Source organism: Stegodyphus dumicola, chromosome 3 (assembly GCF_044657685.1).
Source record: "Stegodyphus dumicola isolate Sdum_Otavi_A_Nest chromosome 3, ASM4465768v1".
NCBI classification, from domain to species: Eukaryota; Metazoa; Arthropoda; class Arachnida; order Araneae; family Eresidae; genus Stegodyphus; species Stegodyphus dumicola.
The window spans coordinates 61,025,774-61,047,956 of record NC_140770.1 but is presented as its reverse complement, the minus strand read 5'-3'; the positions used below and the strand labels follow the sequence as shown (position 1 = coordinate 61,047,956).

The following is a 22,183-nucleotide window of genomic DNA, read 5'->3' as shown; positions in this document are numbered from 1 at the left end:
TGCTACCTAAACGGCGAAGCTTTCAAGGCTGTAACGGCGAAGCTGTAAACGGCGAAGTCGTAAAAAGTTTTTCAAAAATTGTAACAACTAGCCCTTAGCTCCCCGACAGCTTTTGTCCTTGTGTTAACGTTGTTCGAACATGTTCAGGTAAACCGCGCTTTTATAGTTTATTCAAAGAAAATTCGAACTTCTATTCGTGTTGCTGATATCATACACATAAAATGCATATTTTTTGGTCGTGAAAAGGTACTTCGTGAGCCAAGTTGGGACTTTCAGCAGACAAGTTTTTCCTGTTCTGAGGATTTATGTGAGCTGATAAATGAAACCTACATAGCTTCACCCTTTATGAAGTACAGTAAATGATCCAAATGCCCATCAGTAATCATATAAGGTATTTCTCCCGCCTTCTTGGCCTGCCTTCGTTGTGTGGTGGTCTGCACGCTGGGCGCGTATTCCAGAGGTCCGTGGTTCGATTCCCAGCGAAAGTGTTGCTAATTTTTCATCTTGCTGTTTCCAAAAATACCTAATGTCTCTACAATCATAGTCAGCAACCATGTTGTGAACCAGGAGGGTCTGAGTGTACCCCCAATGTATTACAATGTATTACCATGTTGTGAAGACAGCGAATTCTCATTTTCATTTAGTTTAACTAGTTAGTTTTATAGTTTCCACGTGATTTCAGAAATAATCCTGTGGTGAGGATTAAGAATTGTTCCTTCTAGCCAATCCTTAATATCATAAGGTTAGACATTCCATTGTGCATAAAGGAGGCGCGAAGCAGTCAAAGAGAGCTTTGCTTCTAGAGACAACAGTTCACCTCACGGAAACAAATTCTAGACGAGCCATATTTTCAGACGAGCTGCGAGACGTTTATAAATTGATGATTTTGATTGTTCATAGTTTTTGCTGTATTTAATCCAGAAATGAAAGTGTCATGCATTTAGCTTGACAGTTCTTATTTTCATGATAGTCTGTGTTACTGAAGACTTATATAAGAGGTGATCTCTATGTATCCAACCGTTTGACTACAAGATCGAACCTAGACTAGGAAAAGCAAATAAATTTTACTTAGCCGCATAAATTTAGCTGAAAATGATAACTGAATCATTCCTTAGACGTTAACAGAACTACTTGCAATTCGCAGTTGAATGTCATGGATGACTCTCGGCGTTCGGGACACTCTTGTTTTAGGATCCTAAATTTTATAATCTCGAGATTATAAAAATTCTGTTGTCATTCCCTTCTTTCCATCAATTAGTTATAAAGTTGCACATATATTGCAGAAATTTAACTTTCGGGACGTTTATTCTCCCATCAATAAAATTCCGAGTTCCATACTCAAGGACCCCATTCCGGATATGAATTCCTGGGGTATTTATACGATTCCTTGCCAATGTGGTTTAATTTAGATAGGCCAAACTAAGAGAGCCTTAAAATTTTCGCGTCAAGGAACATGAAGCATATGTGAGGAAAAAGGAAACACAGAAGTCTTCTGTTCATTGTTGGTCCGAAAATCATACTTTCAATTTTTCTGCTGCCAAAATTATTCAGAAAACATCTTCCATTGGAGAACTGGATTTTCTAGAGGCATTTCACATTCAAAAAAAATCTTTCTGTTCTAGTTAACGATCCTAAATCCAATCCAACTTTACCTTCGGCCTTTAAAGAAATTATCTTTTAGTTGTGGTTTCATCAACAGATGGAGCCACTTGCTTATTCTTCTCTAGGCTTTCTTATCTTATCTAATCATTATTTCCTATCTTGTTCATTTGCGGTTTTGCAGCTGAGGATAGTGGTTCGGTAAAACCATCAAAACTAGTCCTGTGAAAATTTTGAAAATATAACGCTGATTTTTGTTGTTTGATTTCTGAATTAGTATTTGTTCGGCGTGTTATTGTGTCTTAATTAAATTTCCTCTTGTTTCCGCATAAGGAAAAAACTTTCTAAAAAATGTAAATACATAAAAGCAAAATTAAATTACAGCAAAGTACTGAGCTTTTGAAAAAAATCAACGTGAGAACATGAATTCGCAATAATCGATTAAAAACCAATAGGTAAAATATTTTCAGATTTCACAAGTATAAATTAATACCTTCTCATGTCTGGTTTGATGTTTTGCCACGTGCGTTTGTCTAATTAGGTTGGTATTCAGATTGTCTTTATCACAGAAACAAATTTTAAAATAGTACAGTTAAAATTTCCAAAAAACAATAAAATATAAATTTATTTTTTATTTATTTATTTATTTATTTTAAACAAAAACGAGTGTTTTGAATGAAATATGATCGTAAAGAACTTTCTTGTGCGTTTAATATTTACCTTTCTGCTATTTAATTTAAATTTTTGTTATAAACTGCGAAACTCTGTTGATGGAACTAGTGCGATTTAATTAAAAGATATTCTACTATTGTAGAATATTGTACTAATGCATTGTAGAAATGAAAGTATTAATATGATTTTCGAGCAGTAAATAGACTTTAAAATTAAATATGTGGTTGATATTATCACATTTAGAGCTTTAATAAAGCATTACGTCTTTTCCTTAAGTTTCAGCTCATAAGAAAAATATTCCATTAATTCTACTCTTCGCAAAACTACAACAGTTCAGTATTTATTTATCAAATCTGTTTTTCGCATGATGAAATTAATAATCTCAATCCTTCTTACGCAATATCTCCTTATACAATTTTCTCCCGATCCCCAACACCAAATTCAATCATTTGGGGAGAAAATACAATTCTCTAAACAAAGCAATTCAAGGCAACAGAACAAGAAGAATACCTTGAATTTTTTATTCTGTCGTGGAGTAATCGAATTTCGTTCTGAACCATTAAACAAGAAAACATTACCCCCCACCCTTACCCATCTTATCATATTTTAACCGATAAAAACTCCATTTTTATATGCGTTTCGGAGCTCCCCATAATCACAACGGTAGCATATATATATCTGTATCCAAACACACACGAGGTCGTTACTGGTAAAACAAAGACCAAGAACCGGATAACGTTGATGGATGCATAAATGTATTCATAAGCATCAGAATTTAGGGTAAGCATTTATCCGCTAAATAGCTTTTCGATTTGTTGTCTTTATCATTTTTTTTTCTTCCTTAGTTTTGGTTTTAGTGTATAAATGGTCTCTACAAGCTCATTTTTTGATGTGAAGAAAAAGAATAATCACTGGCTTTAGCGGTGGATTTATTCTTCGGTTGCTCAATTCAATGAATAGTTGCTTCGTAGAAAGGGATTTCGAAAGAAAGCAGATAAAATGCTTATGATTTTATTAAAACAAAGTATTTTCGTTCGGATGGGAAGGAAGTGAAATAAATGCAAGTTGGTCCGCCGATGATATATGTCTTTGGTTTTAAATTGAACATAATATCCCCGTTTAAGAGAATGGTCCATTTCTCATTGTTATCAAAATTGACTATTACTATCATATATTTATTAAAAGAGCAATAGAAAATAATGTTTATGAATCTATATTATTTCACTAACACAAATTCAGTAATTTTTATAATAGTTACACGGTGTTTCAACAAATTATTAATACTAATTTGCATAACAAATTCCATAAAACTCCCTGAACAATTGCAATTATTACTGTAACGGACAGAACGTTCTTTGCTATAAATCGTTTGCTTTGCTTCAGGGTACATCCGACTGCCATGGATTCAAAAGCCGAGCAAAGAATAAAAATAACATTCTGTTTTTTCATTGGAGGATGAGAACATCGAAAATATTCCCCAATTGTTGAAAAATTATCATTTGTCTCTTCGATGAGCTTACCATCAATATGAAAATACAACCCACAAAACTGTTGTTTAAGATCTTGAAAAAAATTTATTCGTGTTTCGTTTTTCCCAGTTTCTGCTGCATACATTGCGCCATCATACAGGTTCTTTTTCATCGTGCAGTTTTTAGAGAAAACAAATTTTACATTTCTAAACCACTCCTTTATTCAATAGATTTGGCACCTGTAGACTATGTTTCCTTTTATAAAGTGAAGTTTCACTTCAAAGGTTATTATTTTAATAGCACTGAACAGATTCAAAACTTAGACTTCATAGTATACCCAAACATGAATTTTATGAAAGAAATCAAAGAGCTTTAGTATGCCGTGTTAAGCGTTGTAGAGAATTACAAGAATTGTATATTGAAGGATTGTAGACTACAGGAATTGTGTATTAAGCATGTTATTTTCTTTAGCTTTCGATTTTGTACCAATATTACAAACTCTTTGTGTATAGGCACAAAAATGAGTTACTGTTTAATTTCAAAAATTAAATTTCAGAAAAGCGTAGCAAACGCCCTCTATTTATAATTCAGTGTTTTCGTTAAAATTTATATTTTCTTTTATTAAGATAGTAAACATTTAAGCTAGTGCATCACAGCTTTAGGTCTTGTTATCTGATAGCGCTCCGAATGTTTTACATAAATATTAATACAACAAACACCAGCAAAATGATATGCTCCTATTCTGTATTGAAGAACCATATCTATATCTCTGACATATGCAATATGAAGGAAAATAATGTATTGCTCAATAAAGATCTCTCACTCCAATTACAATAAAATACTTACAATAAGCATACGGTTCTCAAAGTCCGTGAAGTACGTTTAAAATATGCATAGAAATATGAACACTGTATATTGGGATACGTTTAAAATCTCTTTCTTTTGCTATCATAATAAATATACAATTATTATAAATAATCCTAATAATCTTGTTATGTTCATGATTTCAATCCTTTACCAGTTACAATACTGCTCAGATTCTGCCCATGTTCAAATTCTAGGTAATACTTCACTCCATTCAATAAAATTCATTGTTCGATTCTTAATGATCCCAAAAAATTTGTAGCGTAGCTTGATATATATCAGTCACTCTAAAACAGCGTTAAAAATTTGAGTCAGCCGACACAGATCTTGTATTCTGAAATGAAAAATAAACAAGCATTGGATAAATATTCATAGCTGAGGACTAAACGCAATTTCGACTTTGGTTCTAGGAAAATTATCCATAAAACTTCCTCAGCTAGTGAACTGCATTTATTTCAAAATCTTGCACATTCACAAAAATTATCTTCTTTAGATATTCATTCCAATATAGTAATTCCCAAAGCTTTCAAAATCCTTATATCTTTAAAAAATTGGTTTACCTCTGAAGAAGAAGTTGTTTCATTTACCACTTTTCGACTGTACTGAAAGAGCTCCGGATATAAATCTACGTTGTGTCCTCAATCTCGTTACGAACTTGCATGTTTTTATTACGCAGGGTGCCTTGCCCAGCACCTTTTTTGTTCTAACCTGTTACCACTTGAAGGTCATGAATAAAGACCTACATCTGATCGTCCTCAAATTTGATATAGTAGTTTTATTAAAAGTCTATGCTAGCCTAGGTTTCGTTTGTGTTAATTTTTAAATAAGAGAACTGCTGCGTAGTTTTATTCATCTTACATTTTTAAGTCGTTTACGTTTTCATTGAAACTTCAACATATTTCAACTCTTCTCCTATTATTAATATTAAAATTTAGACTGACATCTATCTGTTATGTTAAATACTTTAAATTTTAATATACCCCATTCCTACGATTCTAAAATGTGTCTTTTTCACATATAAAAACTAAAAGAATATTTTGTACTCGCAGATATTTTTTACTATTAGGTATTGCAAAATAAATCATTTTTCGCGATTACTAATATATAAACAGAGATAAAAGCGCTGTTAATAAGCAAACGGTCGACAATTTAAAAATATTTTTTAGATATAGCCTTTCATTTTAGCTATTTAATTTGCTTCGTATCGGAGATCTTTTTCTTTCTGTTAGTGGTTCTGAATTTAAGACAAGTTATAGTTTTAAAATTAAGGGATGAGCAGAATCGATGGATTTTTTCTAATTCAAATTTTGGTTTCTAAATTTTGATTAAACACAATCAGTCAAGAATTACTATATGTTAGTCGCTTCATGCTCATTTATCGATTTTATGGAATATTGATATTTTTATAATTTTCTACATGTTACATTTTCAGTTTTTATAGCAGGATATTTCGCTGCATTTTTTATACTATTTGACTACCGTGATTGTTTAATATGGTTTTATAATAACCAGTATTGTACATGCATTTTTACTAAGAGGTTTAACCGCAAAATTAGCTTACGTAGAGTACCTTATATTTTTGTGCCCACCGAGTGATTTTTGATGGTGGATCAATCATAATCCCTATCTATGCAGTCTTTTCTCCTCTTTCGTCTATCCTGGGCATATTAATCCACTCTCACGTAACATTTGACATATAGAGAGATATATTCCCTCGCTTGTACTGCATATTTCACTTAGCTGAATACTGATTTTATTTAGTTGGATGTTGTAACGATCTACAGTACAATCGAAAACTGTTTTTAAAATGCGTTCTGACAAAACTGCTTCTAATGTTAAGATTATACGACAAATACATCTTCACTTCATGCATTCAATTTATTTCGTGGCAGTTCCAATGCAAAATGCTGCAGCAAATAAGATTTCTTGAATTGAATAAGGTGTACTATTTCTCAAACTGAGGATCTTTATATTTGTTGCTTTTTTTTCTCATTCATTGTAACTAAAAACCCTTGCATTCCATTTTCTTCTTGTTCGGTTACTAACTCTTTCTAGTAATTTCAATGACTCATACGAATTTCATAACTTCATATGAGTTATCGAAAGAAAAGATAATGCGACAGAGCTCAGAGTTGGAGATGCAGATTAACTTGAGTAAAAAATTATCCCTTTACTAGATTTATTCAAAACTCAAGGAGAAGGCATTCGTCTCCTAGATTCCACGCAGTCCTGTTCAATGAAACTATAACAACGTTTATCAAATTAAACTCAAATAATTAAAAATTCAGTTGCTTATGCCGATAGAATGTGGGCGCAGTACCACTGAAAGCAGACCCTGTGATTGTAAAAGTGAAGTACAAGAAACAAATTGAGCTTTGAATAAGTGCAGTGTATAGCGTACATGGAAGCATTTTGCGAGTACATAAAAACATGCTTTATGGCGAGATCTATATTTGGATTCCGCAAAACACCAGTACACTTAAAGCACAAGGTAAGAAGATGCGATGTATCAATGGTAGACATATGGATAACTTAACATATCCATATGTCTACAATATCGTAGATATTTGGAGCTACTACGTTAAAATGATGATATAGATATTTAGTATTTTAGTATGCATACTGATAGCAACAACCACAACGTTATCATAACAGTAGAAATAGCGAAATATCAGACAGTGTGGACAACACAATTTTCCAATAGTCACTAAAATGAGAGCTCGTAGCTCGGCGTCCGTTACAGCAAATTTCTTTGATTCTCTATCCAAAGACCTCAATAGTGTAAACAATTAAAACACTGGGGTTTCTGAAAGGAAGAAAATAAAAAAAAAAACTTTCTCCATACTATTCTAACTCTTCTTTGGTCTTTGCGGTTCATACTATTTGTCTCCTATGGAGCACTTGTGGAGTATGATTGCTAGAAGGTTGACACCTTCTAGCAATCATACTCCACAAGTTCTTAAAGTTAGTAGTTTGAATTGCAATTAAGTTAGTAGTTTGAATTGCAAGAGACGCATTCTGGATATGCATTGTTTCTGCATTGTGTAATATCCTGTATATGCAGCCATCTAGGATCTTAGTATGCCAATACCACTTTTGAGGCAATAATATATTATAAAAGTGTTCTTTTATTTCTTTCTCAGAAACTATTAACAATGATATGTAATATCAAACGAAGATAGGAATAAATTCATAGTTCTTCATTTACAACATACTCCTCCCCCCCATTAACATTATAATTAAGTTCTACAATAACATAGAAATGAAACATTATGTTTTAGGAAGTAAACAATAGACTGCTGCTGATAAGAACAGTTTTATGGCTTGTAGTTAGGTAATTCAAAAATGCGTATTAAAGATATTATTAATGAAAAAGAAACTTATGACTAACTATGTGAAGGAATAATTTGGCTGCTAATTTTCATTTAATCTTGCAAAGATACAAACGTTTTATTAAAAATAAATAATTCTAAGCTAAATATTTTAAACTTCCAGTAGGTGTTATAACTTTTAAAATGAAAAATATTCAAATAAATCTTACGTAATGTCTGCATTCTCATGAAGTCCAAATACTTGGGGGCAGTCATCAGCAGGCCATTTCTTGATATATTCCAAGCACTGACGCAAGCTGTTGCAAGGTGGTAATTTGTATCCGGCGTGAAACTCGAAGTTATGATGTAAAATCTTTTCATCGAACCACTCATTTGTGAAAGTCCAGAGTAGTCTTTTATCATAATCATCGGTGACTTTACCACCATACTGGACTTCCGCCAACATGAAACGTACAGTACGCCAACAAGGTCCCTGTTGATATAAAGAAAAACACATTAGAAGCAAATCATTCCGTCTCTTAATTTACACATTTTTCGACAAACAACGTAGCGATTTTTCATATATCGTATCAAAATTCCAATATGAGGATTTCTAAAAACTGATTAATTAATGAAAATCGCATTAGTTTTTAACTTAATTTTGATAAAACATTTTCATATACTATATGTATCACACAGACATTCTTTTAATTTAATAGTATTTATGAGATATTGTTAATGATTTTATATACATATATATACATGCGTACATGGATTATATATACATGCGTATATATATATATATATACATGCGTGTGTATATGCATGTGTGTATGCACGGGTATGATATATGATATATTGATAGATAGCATTTACTCTTTTAATTACAGGGCACTTTTGCAAAAAAATGCCAAAAAATAATTAACTTCAAACAAACAGTAATTTAATTTTATTTAGGACTGGCTAATGGTAACGATTACTGAGATTGAGGTTGGATATTGAAATCCATTGCTAATTAAAGCTCATATGGCCCCTTGTTAGAATCATTTTATGGCTAACACATATAATATGTCTCCTAAAGGCCTATATTAATTATATTATAGGTATAAATTTTTATAAAACTTAAACCGTACTTTCTTCCTTTAGCATTTCACTTAAGTTCGGAATCTAATACATGAAATACATGAGCGTATTGTGTAGCAAAAACCGCAATCGGCTAATCACAGATTATTTTAAGATCAGTATTGGAAATGATTGGAATATTTTTTCTAAAAGCGCAGAATTTATTTAATCTCATAATTAGAAAAATTTTCAGTTTAATTAAAAATTGCAGAACATAAATATGCTGTTAGCAATCAACGAAAACCGTAAAGACCGCAAAATAATTCTCGTGCCGCCATCTATCGCAAATTTTTAACGTTAATTTCTTATGCTTAATACATATTTAAACAGTAATTGCGATTAATTTTACAAATTGTTCAAAGATCTAAAATCTTTAAATATTAATTCAGTTATTCATGACAAAACTGTTAAAAACAGAGGCAAACTGCGAATTCCGAGTTCCATTAAACAAGTAACTTTTTCATTTATTAAGTTATTCTTATTTTTCTACGCTTTAGTTTAGTTCACTCATGTTTCACTGCGAGCGGATGTCATCGATGTTTTACCTACTTTCTTTTTTACTTTTCTTCTAATGGTGATACTGTGTATAAGCTATAGCGTTCAAATATTTGTATATATTTTGTTGGCAGGTGTCAACGCAATGGAGTGCAGATATTTTTCAAAATTTCATTTAGATTTTTTTTATATGATGTTGAAACGAGTTTTCGCACGTATTTTTATTTAAAGTTCAAACTAAACATACCAGAATTATACTATTTGCGTAATCGAATACTGCGAAAAAAATATTTTCAATAAAACTATGTAATTGTAATTTAATTTCTGAATTTCTGGTTAATTTTCGAAAATCGCTCGATTTTTTAGACTTTGTGACGTTTGTGATTTTAAAATTTCAACATTTAAAAATGTATCTGATATAAAGCTTTGGAATTTTCACAGGTTGTAAAACAAACTTTTCGACTTTTGAAACAAAAATTTTAAAATTCAAACTTTTAAAACAAGACTGATAAATAATATTAATTGAGTGATGTTCTACATTTGTTAAAAAATGGCTTGCAGTCTGAAGCAAAAAAGAGAGAAAAACTTTTTTCGAGAGAAAATTGCTTTTGATTCGCCATCTTGGTGCACTTGATAACGAAGTTTCCCGTCATGTCGTTACTCTTCATAACAAGGTTATTACATAAAATTTTCGGAACTGAGTATTCAAAGCGATGATTCAAAACGAACGTTCAGAACGCTTAGTTATAATTCTTTAATTCATAATTTTCTTGCAATTCATTGCTTGTGTTTTAATAATGACTAAATAATTCCATCGTTGATAACATGTAGCTGAGACTGAAAAACGAAACATAAAATTCAATTAAATAAAGTTTTTTTTATACCAAAAGATTTTATTTAAAATGAATAAGATATTCGATGCTCTAAAATGAGAAAAATAATTTATCATATCCTTAAATGGGAATAATAAAATAAATACTTTTTATACCGAATTCCTCTACAGTTTTATGTCGTGAGTATTCAACAATGAAAACTCATAATTTAATTGCACTGCAAAATTATTAATCCATTATCTCTTTAAATTTTCTGTTAATTTGATTGCATTGTAAAATACATAAAACAAAATTTATCTTAATTTATCATGGACTGACTCACCGCGCTTTTTGTTATTCGTGATATTAAATTGTAGATGAATTCTGGAACCAAAATTATTTAATCCCCTTTTCCCATTAGACTATATGATAAGTTAGTTTTCTCTTTTTAGTGCATTAATTTTTATATCCGTTTTAAATAAAAGTTTATATACAAAAACCTTTTTCTAAATTGTATTTTATTTGTTATTACAAACGAAAAAATCGTGAACTTTTTCCCGGGAACCACATCTCGAAAGCGAAAATTTGGATTTCTCAACTACAGTTACAATCAAAGTTTAAATTACATAATTTCTATTAAATATTAAAATTCCAAAAAATTCTTCCCCCAACAAATTTATTTCTCAACAACCCCTATCGATTATTCTTGTCCATTATAATAATGGTGATACTATTTTCTTTACTGATCCCTGATTACAGGCCATGTAGGCAAACCTCGAGCAGATCACAGTGTAATATGCCCCCAATTTCTATCAACAGAAAAGGAAACAGGTAAATTAATGAAGCAACTGCACTTCAGTCGCTTCCTCTACACAGTGCGGATAGGGAGAAAAGGAAACCGCAAATTATTCTTCACCTATTGTAACAGAGTAGAAAAGAAATGACCAGTGGTCATTTAGAAACTTGCATGACTAAAAGTCTATACGATAAAACCTTATAAGAAAAACGCCAGAAAAAAAAAAAAAAAAAAAAGCCTGAAAGGTTTTAGATTTTAATGGCCGACCGAAGGGGCTTGTTAAGGTTTTTTACGTTCTCGCTGAGCTCGCAAGTCTACCAGTCAGCTCTTGCAATCACGCCTGCTAAACTTTTTTTTTTTTTTTTTGTCATTTTAGCTTTATTATTAAGCATAACCTTTTTCTCACTTCAGCCACATACAGTTCAATTACAACAACAAAATCACAAATTTTTTTAATTTAGAATTTCCGATACTGTGTTAAGTGCTAGCATACATTCTTATATTTTTTTCAGACTCTTCTCAGTTTATTATATTAATAATCAGTTTTATGTTAGATGCTAGATGTCTAAAAAAATTTCTGTCTTTTTATTAAATTTTATGTGTTTGTGTTAACTTATTTATTAAGCATCACTTCTTCGCCCTCACGTCACATAAAATTCAATTCAATAAATAAAGGAAAGTAACAGAAAAATAACAAAATATTTTTAAAAGCAGCATATCTTCAGGATTTCCGATAGAGTATTAGAAGTTACCGCATATATTTTTATATTCAATATATTATTGTTTTAAAAACTAGCCACTCGCGCTACCAGCGCGAGTGGCTAAACTAACTATTACAAAAGAGAAAAAGTAATAATGATTTTATTTGAGTCCAGCTAGTATAATTTTGAGTATTTCTAATTAGATATCTCGTGATTTTAATAGAGGTTTGTTTAAATCAACCACATTAAAAAGTAAAAAAGAACTGAGTTTGTTGCTTTTAAATCGCTTAGTTTATTACTGAGTAACATTCCAAATTGAAATTGAAAGTATCTTAGGCTTAACTGTGTGGCAAAACGCTCGAAGGTGCAAGGAAGGTAAAAGCATTTTATTTCGGGCAGCGGCAACACGTTGCTTTCATACAGCCGAGTTTGTTAACTAAAGCTGAAAGATAAATATTTTATATTTTTCCAAGCAACAATTTCTCGCACCGGAGATAGAAATATTTCCTTTCGATTAGTGTTGCCACTGCTGACATTCAAATCATCGATGATGTTAATCAAAAATTCATTAATTTATGAAATAAATAATAAAACAAATTCGAAATTCCAGGTACATATGTTCGGGCGGCGGACTACGTTCTTCAAAATTTGATGGCTCTAGGTACCGTCGTTTTTTCGCAATGCAAGGTGCAAGCATGCCTACATACATGCAGATTATTTATTATTTAATTCCTTTAAGAATAATGCGGGTGGCAACTGTTTGAAAAATATTTGGTGGCAACTGTTTGAAAGTGATACGCTATTTATAGTGAACCAACACAAAAATCTCCTTTCAAAATTAATAACCCCACTTTGGCTAATAAAATTAATACCTAAAAATTTGAAGAATAATTATTAAGGTAATTAAATGTAAAGTTGAAATCATATAAGCTCTGTAGAAGAATAACAGTTGAGATCCTAAATTCCTTGAAACCTTCCTTCTAACTTACTACTAAACACTATTCTTGATTATGCAAACAAATACGTTCATAATCACAGTAGTATCCAAATTCCTCTTTGTGTTATTGTAAAATAAACTGTTGGCGCTCATCATGCTAATTCTACTCATGAACGTTCTTGAGGTATTAGTTCAAGAAATCCTTACAAAGCTAAAAAAAACTATTTTTGAATAGAGGTATACACATTATAGAAAATTATATTATACAGTTAAAATTAGCTCTTAAAATAGACGGTGTTGGGGGGGGCATTCATTATTTCCTCATAAAAATGTACGCCACGTGAGATCTTTTCTTTCTAAAAAGGAAACGAATTAATTATTGAAGCTGTAACTATGCGCATTGTAGACTCATTAAATTGTTTTGAAGCAACAGACGTGAAAAAGTGCTTTGCCCTCGACGGGATTCGAGCCCTGGACCTGTTGAATACGCTTCGAATATGCTTGTAGTTACACCACGAAAGCATCTTAAACATCTAGCCTGCAAAAAACATTTCGTTCTAATAGCAGAACTTTTCATTTTTTTCCGGATGTCAAATCCAGAGGAAAATTCTCGGAAAAAGTCATCTTCGAGTAGCTTAAAAATATCATTGTAACGCATAAAATTTGCAGTTTTTCTTAAACATGAGTTATCTGTGTGAAAATCATCTCAAACATTGGCTAGGTTATTTCAGTACGGCAAACGTACCAGGGCTATTTGCCTAGTGGAGAGATACCTTCATAGATAACTTTCTAAGTGATTCTGAATTTATTCATGTTACAATGGGAAAACCAAGAAAACCCACCACGCAGCTAGCCCGTTAGCTTGCGATCGAACTAGTTTCGAATTCCCAGCACTCCGATGTCTTAAATCACTCGGCTACTGGAAGGGCGATATGCCAGTAGTATCTAGGAAGAGACTGAAAATTAAGCTTTGTTATAGCTGGACATATCACGTCAAGTGTATACTTTACTTTCTTGTACATCTGAAAGCATAATTGTGAAAGTGAATTTTCTCTGGTACGTTTAAGAACTTGAATGTTTCTGGGGGACGTCAAGGACATAACTGTAAGCATTTAAAATGCAGCTGATAAAATTCCAAAACAGATTACATATTATATTGATAAGAAAGTAAACTGAGCCTCAGATATCAGTTTCTTGAGAAATTTATTTAATTTATTAACTGTTTTCAAAGCAATTAAAATTTTAATACTTGTTATTTGATGACACTTGAGCACTTGCTAAGAGAAACAGAAATAATATAGAGAAATGCCTATTCAGAAGCTTAACAAAAAATAATTTATGTTTTGGTTTGAAATATTTCTTCAGTAGACGAAAATAAAGTAAAACAAAATGTGACAGAAATCGCCGTAGTTGTTTAGCATCTAAACTCTTAACACTAAAAGTACATAGTTTATAAAACAATTATTATCTTAAATACGAATAACTAAGGAATGCTTGCCTTCTTCATATCCATATCATCCAAGTGCTTCTGCAGAAACTTCATGGAAGCGATAAAGTCTGCCTGATTGAATTCATATGGTATGTTCCATCCTAAAGGACCAAATCTTCGCCTCTCTTGAACTATGGTGTTGAGAAAAGCAATTCCGAAGAGCAGAGGTTGCCACTGTGTAGCGTTACTATACTCAAGTATATCCTCAGGTAGACTGGCGTAAGTCCTCTTCACACTAGCCTTGATGCCTTGAGGTGGTTCATTAGTAAATTTAATAGAAATCTGGGAAATAAATTATTAAAGAATTTAATTGAATGCATGAATATAGAAGTTGTTACAAACATTTAATATTTTAAATAAATATGATAATTACTATTCAAATGCAGCTATTCTCAACTTGTAACACAGTTATACCAGACAATATATTGCAAGGTTGCCTAAGGTGTTGCTATAACTTACGGAATCATGCGGAATCATGCACTTAACTTCGTTAGGCCCAGCTATAAGAATTGGCGTTTTGCTTAGTTAAGACGAGCTCGGAGGGGCCTTTTGCCCGTTTTTTTTTTCATAGTAGCTTTTGCAACTGAAGATTGAATTGGCTACCGTTTCACCCCTGAATTTGAGTGTTATTTGTTATCTGAATGTTGTCAAACCTTTGAAGATGATGTTAATCATCAGCAGTACTCTTGGCTAGGTCGCTAGAGTTTTGTATTTCTGAAAATATTTTTTCCTTATGAAATATCAGCTACCTGCTTGGAATAATTAAGGCACTGACTATACATTATGATAAACATTCTTTTGCCAATTTGGTTCTTTGCTTGATTAACTGTTTAAGTCAAAGCATGTTTTATCTATCTGGATGAATGAAATTTGGTTTGGTTTGGTTTGGTTTATTTGACCATGCGAAGTGGCACTTTGATAGCTGTTGCCTAAGAGGAGGGATGCCTTCTCGAGGACTTTCTAAGGGAAATTGGCTCGTATACACGTTATACAAGGAGAAAAACACGAAAACGCCCATGGAGCCAGTCCATTTTCTTAGATTCCAACTCCCGGCCGAACTACCAATCTTAAGCGACTTTACTGTTTGGCCGCTGGTGGACCCCTGGCTGAAGGAAAGAATGCAAATCAAAAAAATTGTCAAGTACCTTTACGAAGACAGCCAAGAAATGTATTTTCAGAATAGCGCAATATGTGACCAACATGTGCGTGAGAAAGTTCTTTGATTCAGTTACATATTTATCAATTGTAAATAAATTTTGTGAACGTTTTTCGAAATGTAGCGCGAAGGCACTGTAAAATTATACACTGGATCAGTAGCATTTCAGACTTATGTAACTAATTATCTCATTAATATATAATTTCATTCAAAGTAGTAAAAATGCAGATTGCGTCTACGAGTTTTGAAACTAGGTCTATACAAACTCAAAAGTTCAAGAAAAGAATATTCTCACTTCTTACTTTCTGGGCTAAAAGCTCCGAATGAAACACTCCTGAAGAAAAACAAATCTTATGTTTCTGCATGAAATTTAGAATTTGAAGGAAACGGGCATAAAGCTCTATCGTATGCAAACGATGGAAGTAACGCAAACACCTGCTTAGTTCCTTTTAAAGTAAACAAACAAAGGAATACTCAGTTGTTGTTATACAAATATTGCTAAAGAACTGCTACATTTTCTTATAAGGAAGTAAATCGATTAAAAACATTAAAGATAGAAAGTAAACTCTCTGATTATTTATTACGTAGAAGAAAGGAACCTAAATATTTTATCGTCACTGGAAGCACAATTATCATATAGTTATTATTCGGTCTACCGGAATGTACACATACTGACATAGCAAATTAACTAAAACAAAGTAGATTGACATTAGTCCAAAATGTGAAGCGATAGAGTATCCATGGCTACTGATAACATTGATTTACGCTACTGTATTTATACGAATTTCAACAAGGAAGAAATGCTACAGAAGAATATAGAAATTTATTGAAAGTGTTTGGTGAAGGTACAGTAAGAAGATGGTTCGAAAAATTTGAAACAGTGATGTCGACCTTTCTGATTAGCCCCGTGTTGGGCAACCTTCTTTGATCGGCGACGATGTTGTTAAGACCATGTTGGAGCAAGATCCTTTTCTGACAACATCGGGGATCGCAGAAAGGCTTAATTCAGCTCGGCAAACCATTTCGGACCATATTCGGAAGATAGGATATGTGGGGAAATATTCAAGATGGGTACCACATGAATTAAGTCAGAAGAATTTGGATGATCGAGATGTCATATGCACAACTCTGCTTTAAGCTTTTAATACCGAACGGATAGCTCAATTCGGAGAAGTATTGTTAACAACTGAATAATTTAAAGAGAGCAGTGCAAGAAAAGAGTCCGACGATGTTCAATAGGAAAGACATCATACTGCATCATGATAATGTTAGGCCACATGCTGCCTTGGGGAATGGTAAAAAAATTACAGAACTAGGCTGTGACTAGGCTGTCGCATCCATCATGTTCCCCGGACTTAGCATCCTCCGACTATCACTTGTATTTGTCTTTACAAAATTTTTTGAAGGGCCAAAAAATTTTAAAATTAAGAAGATATCAAACAAGCACTGGTTCAATTTTTCGCATCAAAAGATACAACATTTTTCAAAAATGGGATAGACAAATTGCCCATACGCTGGCAAGAAGTAATTAATAATAATGGCAATTATATCATTTAATGAAGTTTATTGATGGTTAGAAAAATTTGTATTTTCTTTTATTCCAAAAACGGACAAAACTTTCCAGTAGAACAGATATTATTATTATTTTAATTTTAATTTTTTAGTTTTTTAACGAAAACGAGATAAATTTAGTTTTTATTGAAGTGTCGTTGATATGTCGCCGATATATACTATCAAGTTTCATTTTCACTGACATGATTGTGATATTTTTACCACCTAGAATTATGTCGTTAGAGCAACACGGATCATGTGTAATGGTCTGAAAAATGGTGACAGAAAAAGAGCTCCCGGAAATCATTGGAAAAAACATCAATCATGAAACAGAACGGCCAGATATCTTTAAAAACAAATATCAAGAATGTGATTGATATATTTGTCCTTGAGAAATTCTGTTTTCTGCCTTCCGGTGCATATGGAGAAAAGAACGTGTTAACGCAAAAAAATTAATTGAAACTCAGAGACTGGAGATGAGGGCTCAAGAAACCTCCATACCATTTATTCTGCTTGACAATTTGATTTAATCCTATAGATGTAATGATTAATAGTCATCAGTGTAATAGCTAAAAGTAAAGCAATATGAAAACTTCAGATTTTAATCTAACACTTCAAAAGATTTATCATAAGAGTTAAAATACATTTTTTTTAAATGGGAAGATTTAAAAGAAAGTTTAAATACAAGTAAAAAAAGGAAATCTAAAAGATTTCAGATTTTAAATTTCGTTCAAAGGGGCATTTTTTAAAGATTTTGTGTGTTACTTTTATTTATTAAATATGTTCGCATTTAAAACACATAAAATTCAATTTAACAGCAATATCGCAAAATAATTTTAAATTGAGCATATCTTTAGAATTTCTGCTACGCAGTCTCACGCGCTGGAGATAAAAAGATTTTTCTGTGCAACGTTGGCATTGCTCGCTTTGAAATCCTTGAGTTTGTTAATCAGAAATTCGTTAAAGTTTTACAAAATATGAAATCGATGATAAAACAAATACCAAATTTCAAATTTGGGCTTCCACATGTCCATACTCGCAGTAGGATTACGTCATTTAAAGTTTGATGGCTCTAGGTACCGTTGTTTTATCACAATGAGGGAAACATAAATACATTTATGCAGATTCAATTATTTGACTATAATCTATAATATTTGATCCAATATCAACACACCGCAATTCATCCATTCGCGAATATGTTACGTGCGATTATTTGTCAATGGTACGGGCCTAAAGCGTAAACGTAAAGCGTTAGGCTGAATGCTAAGGAACGATCTGCAGTCTTAGAGTTCCAGTCAAAAGCGTTAAGCTGAAGGCTAAGGAACGATCTGCAATTTTCGAATTTCAGTCCATGTGTCAAGGCGTGCAGAAAAAACATTCAATTATTGAGAGCCCAGATGATTGAGAAGAACGTATTTGACTATTTGAGTATTAGCAATATCATTGTAGAATTAAATTAATCTTTTTTAAAGAAAATACGTGGTTTCCTATACCCTTCTTGACGGTAACTCTGTGTTCCGTTAACTCTGTGTTCCGTATAATCACCCGTCTTACTACATCTATGACCACGTGTGAAATCAAACTTCCCTGCGAGAGTGCCAGGACCAACACTGTCTGTAACATCAGAAATCATTTACGACTAATTGCCCTTAGAACAGATAGAAATATTTAAAATATACAGTTAAGTAAAATTGTTTTTTGAGCCAAAATTTAAAATATTGACTAAAATCCAAATGAATCTGCAGATGTAATCCATTATTTGGCGACATTTCTATGCCACTTGGCAATTTTTAAGATTTATTTTGACTTTATTTGGTAACTTTATCTTTTATTTGACGAAGTTACTTCAGTTTAAAAAAAATTTTCTATAACATTTCACATTATTAACAGAATTATTGATCATAATAAGCTACGTTTTTTTCATGTTTCTCCGTACAAACGGGTGGTATTTCAACAAATCTATAATGAAATCTGAATGAGAATTTTAACCATGATCACATAAGGTGTCATTTGCTGTACAAACTACGGAATGTAAAGTCGTTAGACTCCGTGGTACAAACGCTTTACTGCAGTGGACAGGTGAAATTATAGGATTTAAAATGAAAAGGCCACACTTTTACATAAATGTTATATAGCGCACTGTACAATACTTACAAGTGCTGAAAGTCATTGCTTGCTGAACATCTCGGTCAAAGTAAGCTGTTTGACTGTCTTCATCCGTTTTCAGTCAGCCAAGTCGCGCGTCTGCTTGACAGAAGTTGCATGTGGTCACACTTGAGTGACGCTCTATCCTTCTGAAGGCCGGCAAACCCTTCACTAGCTGAGGGTCCCGTGTCTGCTTCAACTTCGACATTACGGTCATCTTCTTCCTCGAAATTTTGTTCTCTCACCCTTTCAATAAGTCCATCATCATTTAGAATTTGAAAACCAGGGTCTGACGAATCACACACCATCCATTCTGATGTATCCTCAGCACTAACCTCTGAACATTCAGGAATTTTCAAAAGAATGTTTCTTAATTCCTGAAGCGACAGGTCATCCTCATCTTCTTCTGTCTTTCATCTTTCGTCTTCTTGAGCTTCTTTTTCCTTTTCCCTCTCTTCTTCAATTTATATGCCATTCAACAATGCTCCGCACGTCTTAACGTGACTGCCTTAACCAAGCTCCAAGCTTCTGCGACCAAGTAAGCACAAAATCTTTCAAATTAATTTTTTTATGGTTAACCAAAACACCTTTTTCGTCTTCGCTCTCTACCAAACGTTTCCTTAAAATTTGCCATCTGTGATGGCGGTTCATGGTTTCGATAACAGACTAGTCCATTGGTTGCAACAAGCTTGTGACGTTTGGCTTTAAAGAGGTTGTTGTATACTGACTATTCCTTCTTTCCAACAATTCTCCGGTGGGGTGAGTTGGTGCATTATAAACAATCAAAAGCACTTTACTGCCTTCGTTTTCAAGAAACGTTTGGCTCTTTTTTACTCCAGGGAGGAAAATTTCGGTAGTACCACAAGGTAAACGATGCTGCAGTCATCCAAGGTCTTGGGTTGGAGTCTATAAAACAGAGGGAGCTTTTTCACATTTTTAAATGTTCTTGGGCCTTTTTGACTTCCCTATCGACAGAAGGGGTATTTTATGGCTTCCTGTATAGTAAGCATCCCGATCTTTACCAACTTTATGTTCTGAAGCCCTACACTTCCTTTTGGGTGTTAAAGTGGTTTTAGGCAGAGCTATCCAAATAAGACTGGTTTCATCGGCGTTGTACAAAAACTCAGGGTCGTAGTAGTCTGCTACAATTTTAAGTTAAAATGTCTAAATGTTATCTAGATTTGGAACGTTGCTTCAAAAACACTTGAAAACGACATCTTCTAAATTTTTGTTTGCTGCTGTCTTGATTGATTTTCTTGAAGAACTGCCATCTTAGTTTTCAAGCAGTGACACGAAGTTTAAAAGTATAGGTTTGCTCTTTTTAATGTCTGAAATCGTTGACTATCCAACACCGTACGTCTCAGACAACTGTTTACCCGTCACTTTTTTTTATCTGATTGTTCTATAATTTTTAGTTTATCCGTTAAAAATAACACAACACGTCGTCTTTTAGAAGTTGTGGGGAAGTAGAAAACACACTCAGAAACAGAACAACGCACCGACGCGAAAGAGTACCGTCACAGGTAAGCAGGTCAACGACACACTAACTGACTAATAATCAAAAGGAACAAAAACAGCTGGGCAGGGCTGCCACCTGGCGACAGTACTGTAGCCAATAACAGAACTGCACTATGAGACGGTGACTCATCATCCCAATAATGTTCGCGCTGGGCTTACAGTAGCTTCGCGGAAGGTAGACCGTAGCGCACGTACACAGAATCCTTATATTGCGAAATGCACTACGTCTCTGTCTTAATTTTTTTCTTATGATAATAAGCGATTCGGATGGTAGGAGTTCGGATAATTGGAGTTGTACTGTATATTTCCTCTATACTAACAATCTAAGAAAAGATCTTTCCAGGGGTCTAGGGAGTGCCCTGTTGAGTGACACTTGATATCTCGAAGTACTAGGTGATTTACCGGATGAAACGTGCTTTCCTCACGTCCGCCTTTTTTTATTGGTTGGAAGGCTATTTATTATATTTGATTATTAATCAGAGTACTCTATGATTTACAGAGCAGCCTCCATCGACATTAATGGCGTCTTGCAGAAACATTAAGCTAACTTTGTGATGTAACACTAAAACTATTGTTTAAGTTGAAATCATACCCAGTTATGTTAATTTTACCAGGCAAGGTTACAATAATAAATTGAAAAATTATTTTGGTATTTAATTCTTTAACTTGATAAACATTACTTGGGTTTGGCTATTGAACGTACCTATTACACATATAACACAGATAATTCATAAGATACTTTTTACGTAAATCAGAAAGTAGTAGTAAAAAAGCTGAAATAGGTATTAACTAAAATAATATACTTTAAATTATAACTATACGCAAAATGATAAAAGACAATTTCCTTATTGGGATTTGTTTTTGGTGATTTCAGAAATATGTTAAGTGGGTGTTAGTTACAGGGACTAGTGTTTCTGTTTTGTATAAATGCCCTATGCTATGGGAATGTACAGTGATCCGAGTTGCTCGTATCACTTAGTCTTGGCATAGAGCTCATGGGTTTGGAATTCACTGTTCATCCGTTTTTAAGTTATTAATCAGTTCATAGAACCACCGAAACCACGAATTGTAATTCGCATAGCTTTGCAACCCATCTACATATGACATCCTAGACTGTTTCTTATATACTGTGGCACATGTTGTATCTATGAATTTTGAATAATAATAAGTAATTTCCTGTGGTTGTGAAATAATATATATATGTAGGCATTTAATGCCTTTGTATTAAATGCACTTCATTAATTTAATGCTTTTGCATTTAATTTCTGTATATATATAAATGCGGGAAATGCAGTCATCAATGAATCTTGAAAATACTGTCCTCTATATTTCATTCTTCTGTTTGCATGCGGGAAAGCTCCGTGACACGGCTCAACACTTCCTGTAAAATTGCTTGTAATTCACGGCCGAAAGTGCAGCCTTCAGTTCACCAATCGTTCGGAAACGATATGCAAAGAATATCTTCTCCAAGTATCCCAGAGTTAAAAATCCAGAACTATCAAATCTAGGGAATGGTGTGGTCAAACCAAATCGACAAAAGCGAGAA

The 22,183-nt window shown here is 33.0% G+C and overlaps 1 protein-coding gene across 1 annotated transcript in view; it reads right to left on the bottom strand.

Moving 5' to 3' along the window:
• Dhc1 (dynein axonemal heavy chain 1) overlaps positions 1–22,183 on the bottom strand; it is a 402,656-nt gene that overhangs the window by 56,766 nt on the left and 323,707 nt on the right. Inside the window, exons 73-74 of the mRNA XM_085812430.1 lie at positions 14,277–14,549; positions 8,146–8,408 (exon numbers count right to left, since the gene is read on the bottom strand). Of these exons, the coding sequence (XP_085668556.1) occupies positions 8,146–8,408; positions 14,277–14,549 (536 nt within the window). The remainder of the gene's footprint in view (positions 1–8,145; positions 8,409–14,276; positions 14,550–22,183) is intronic.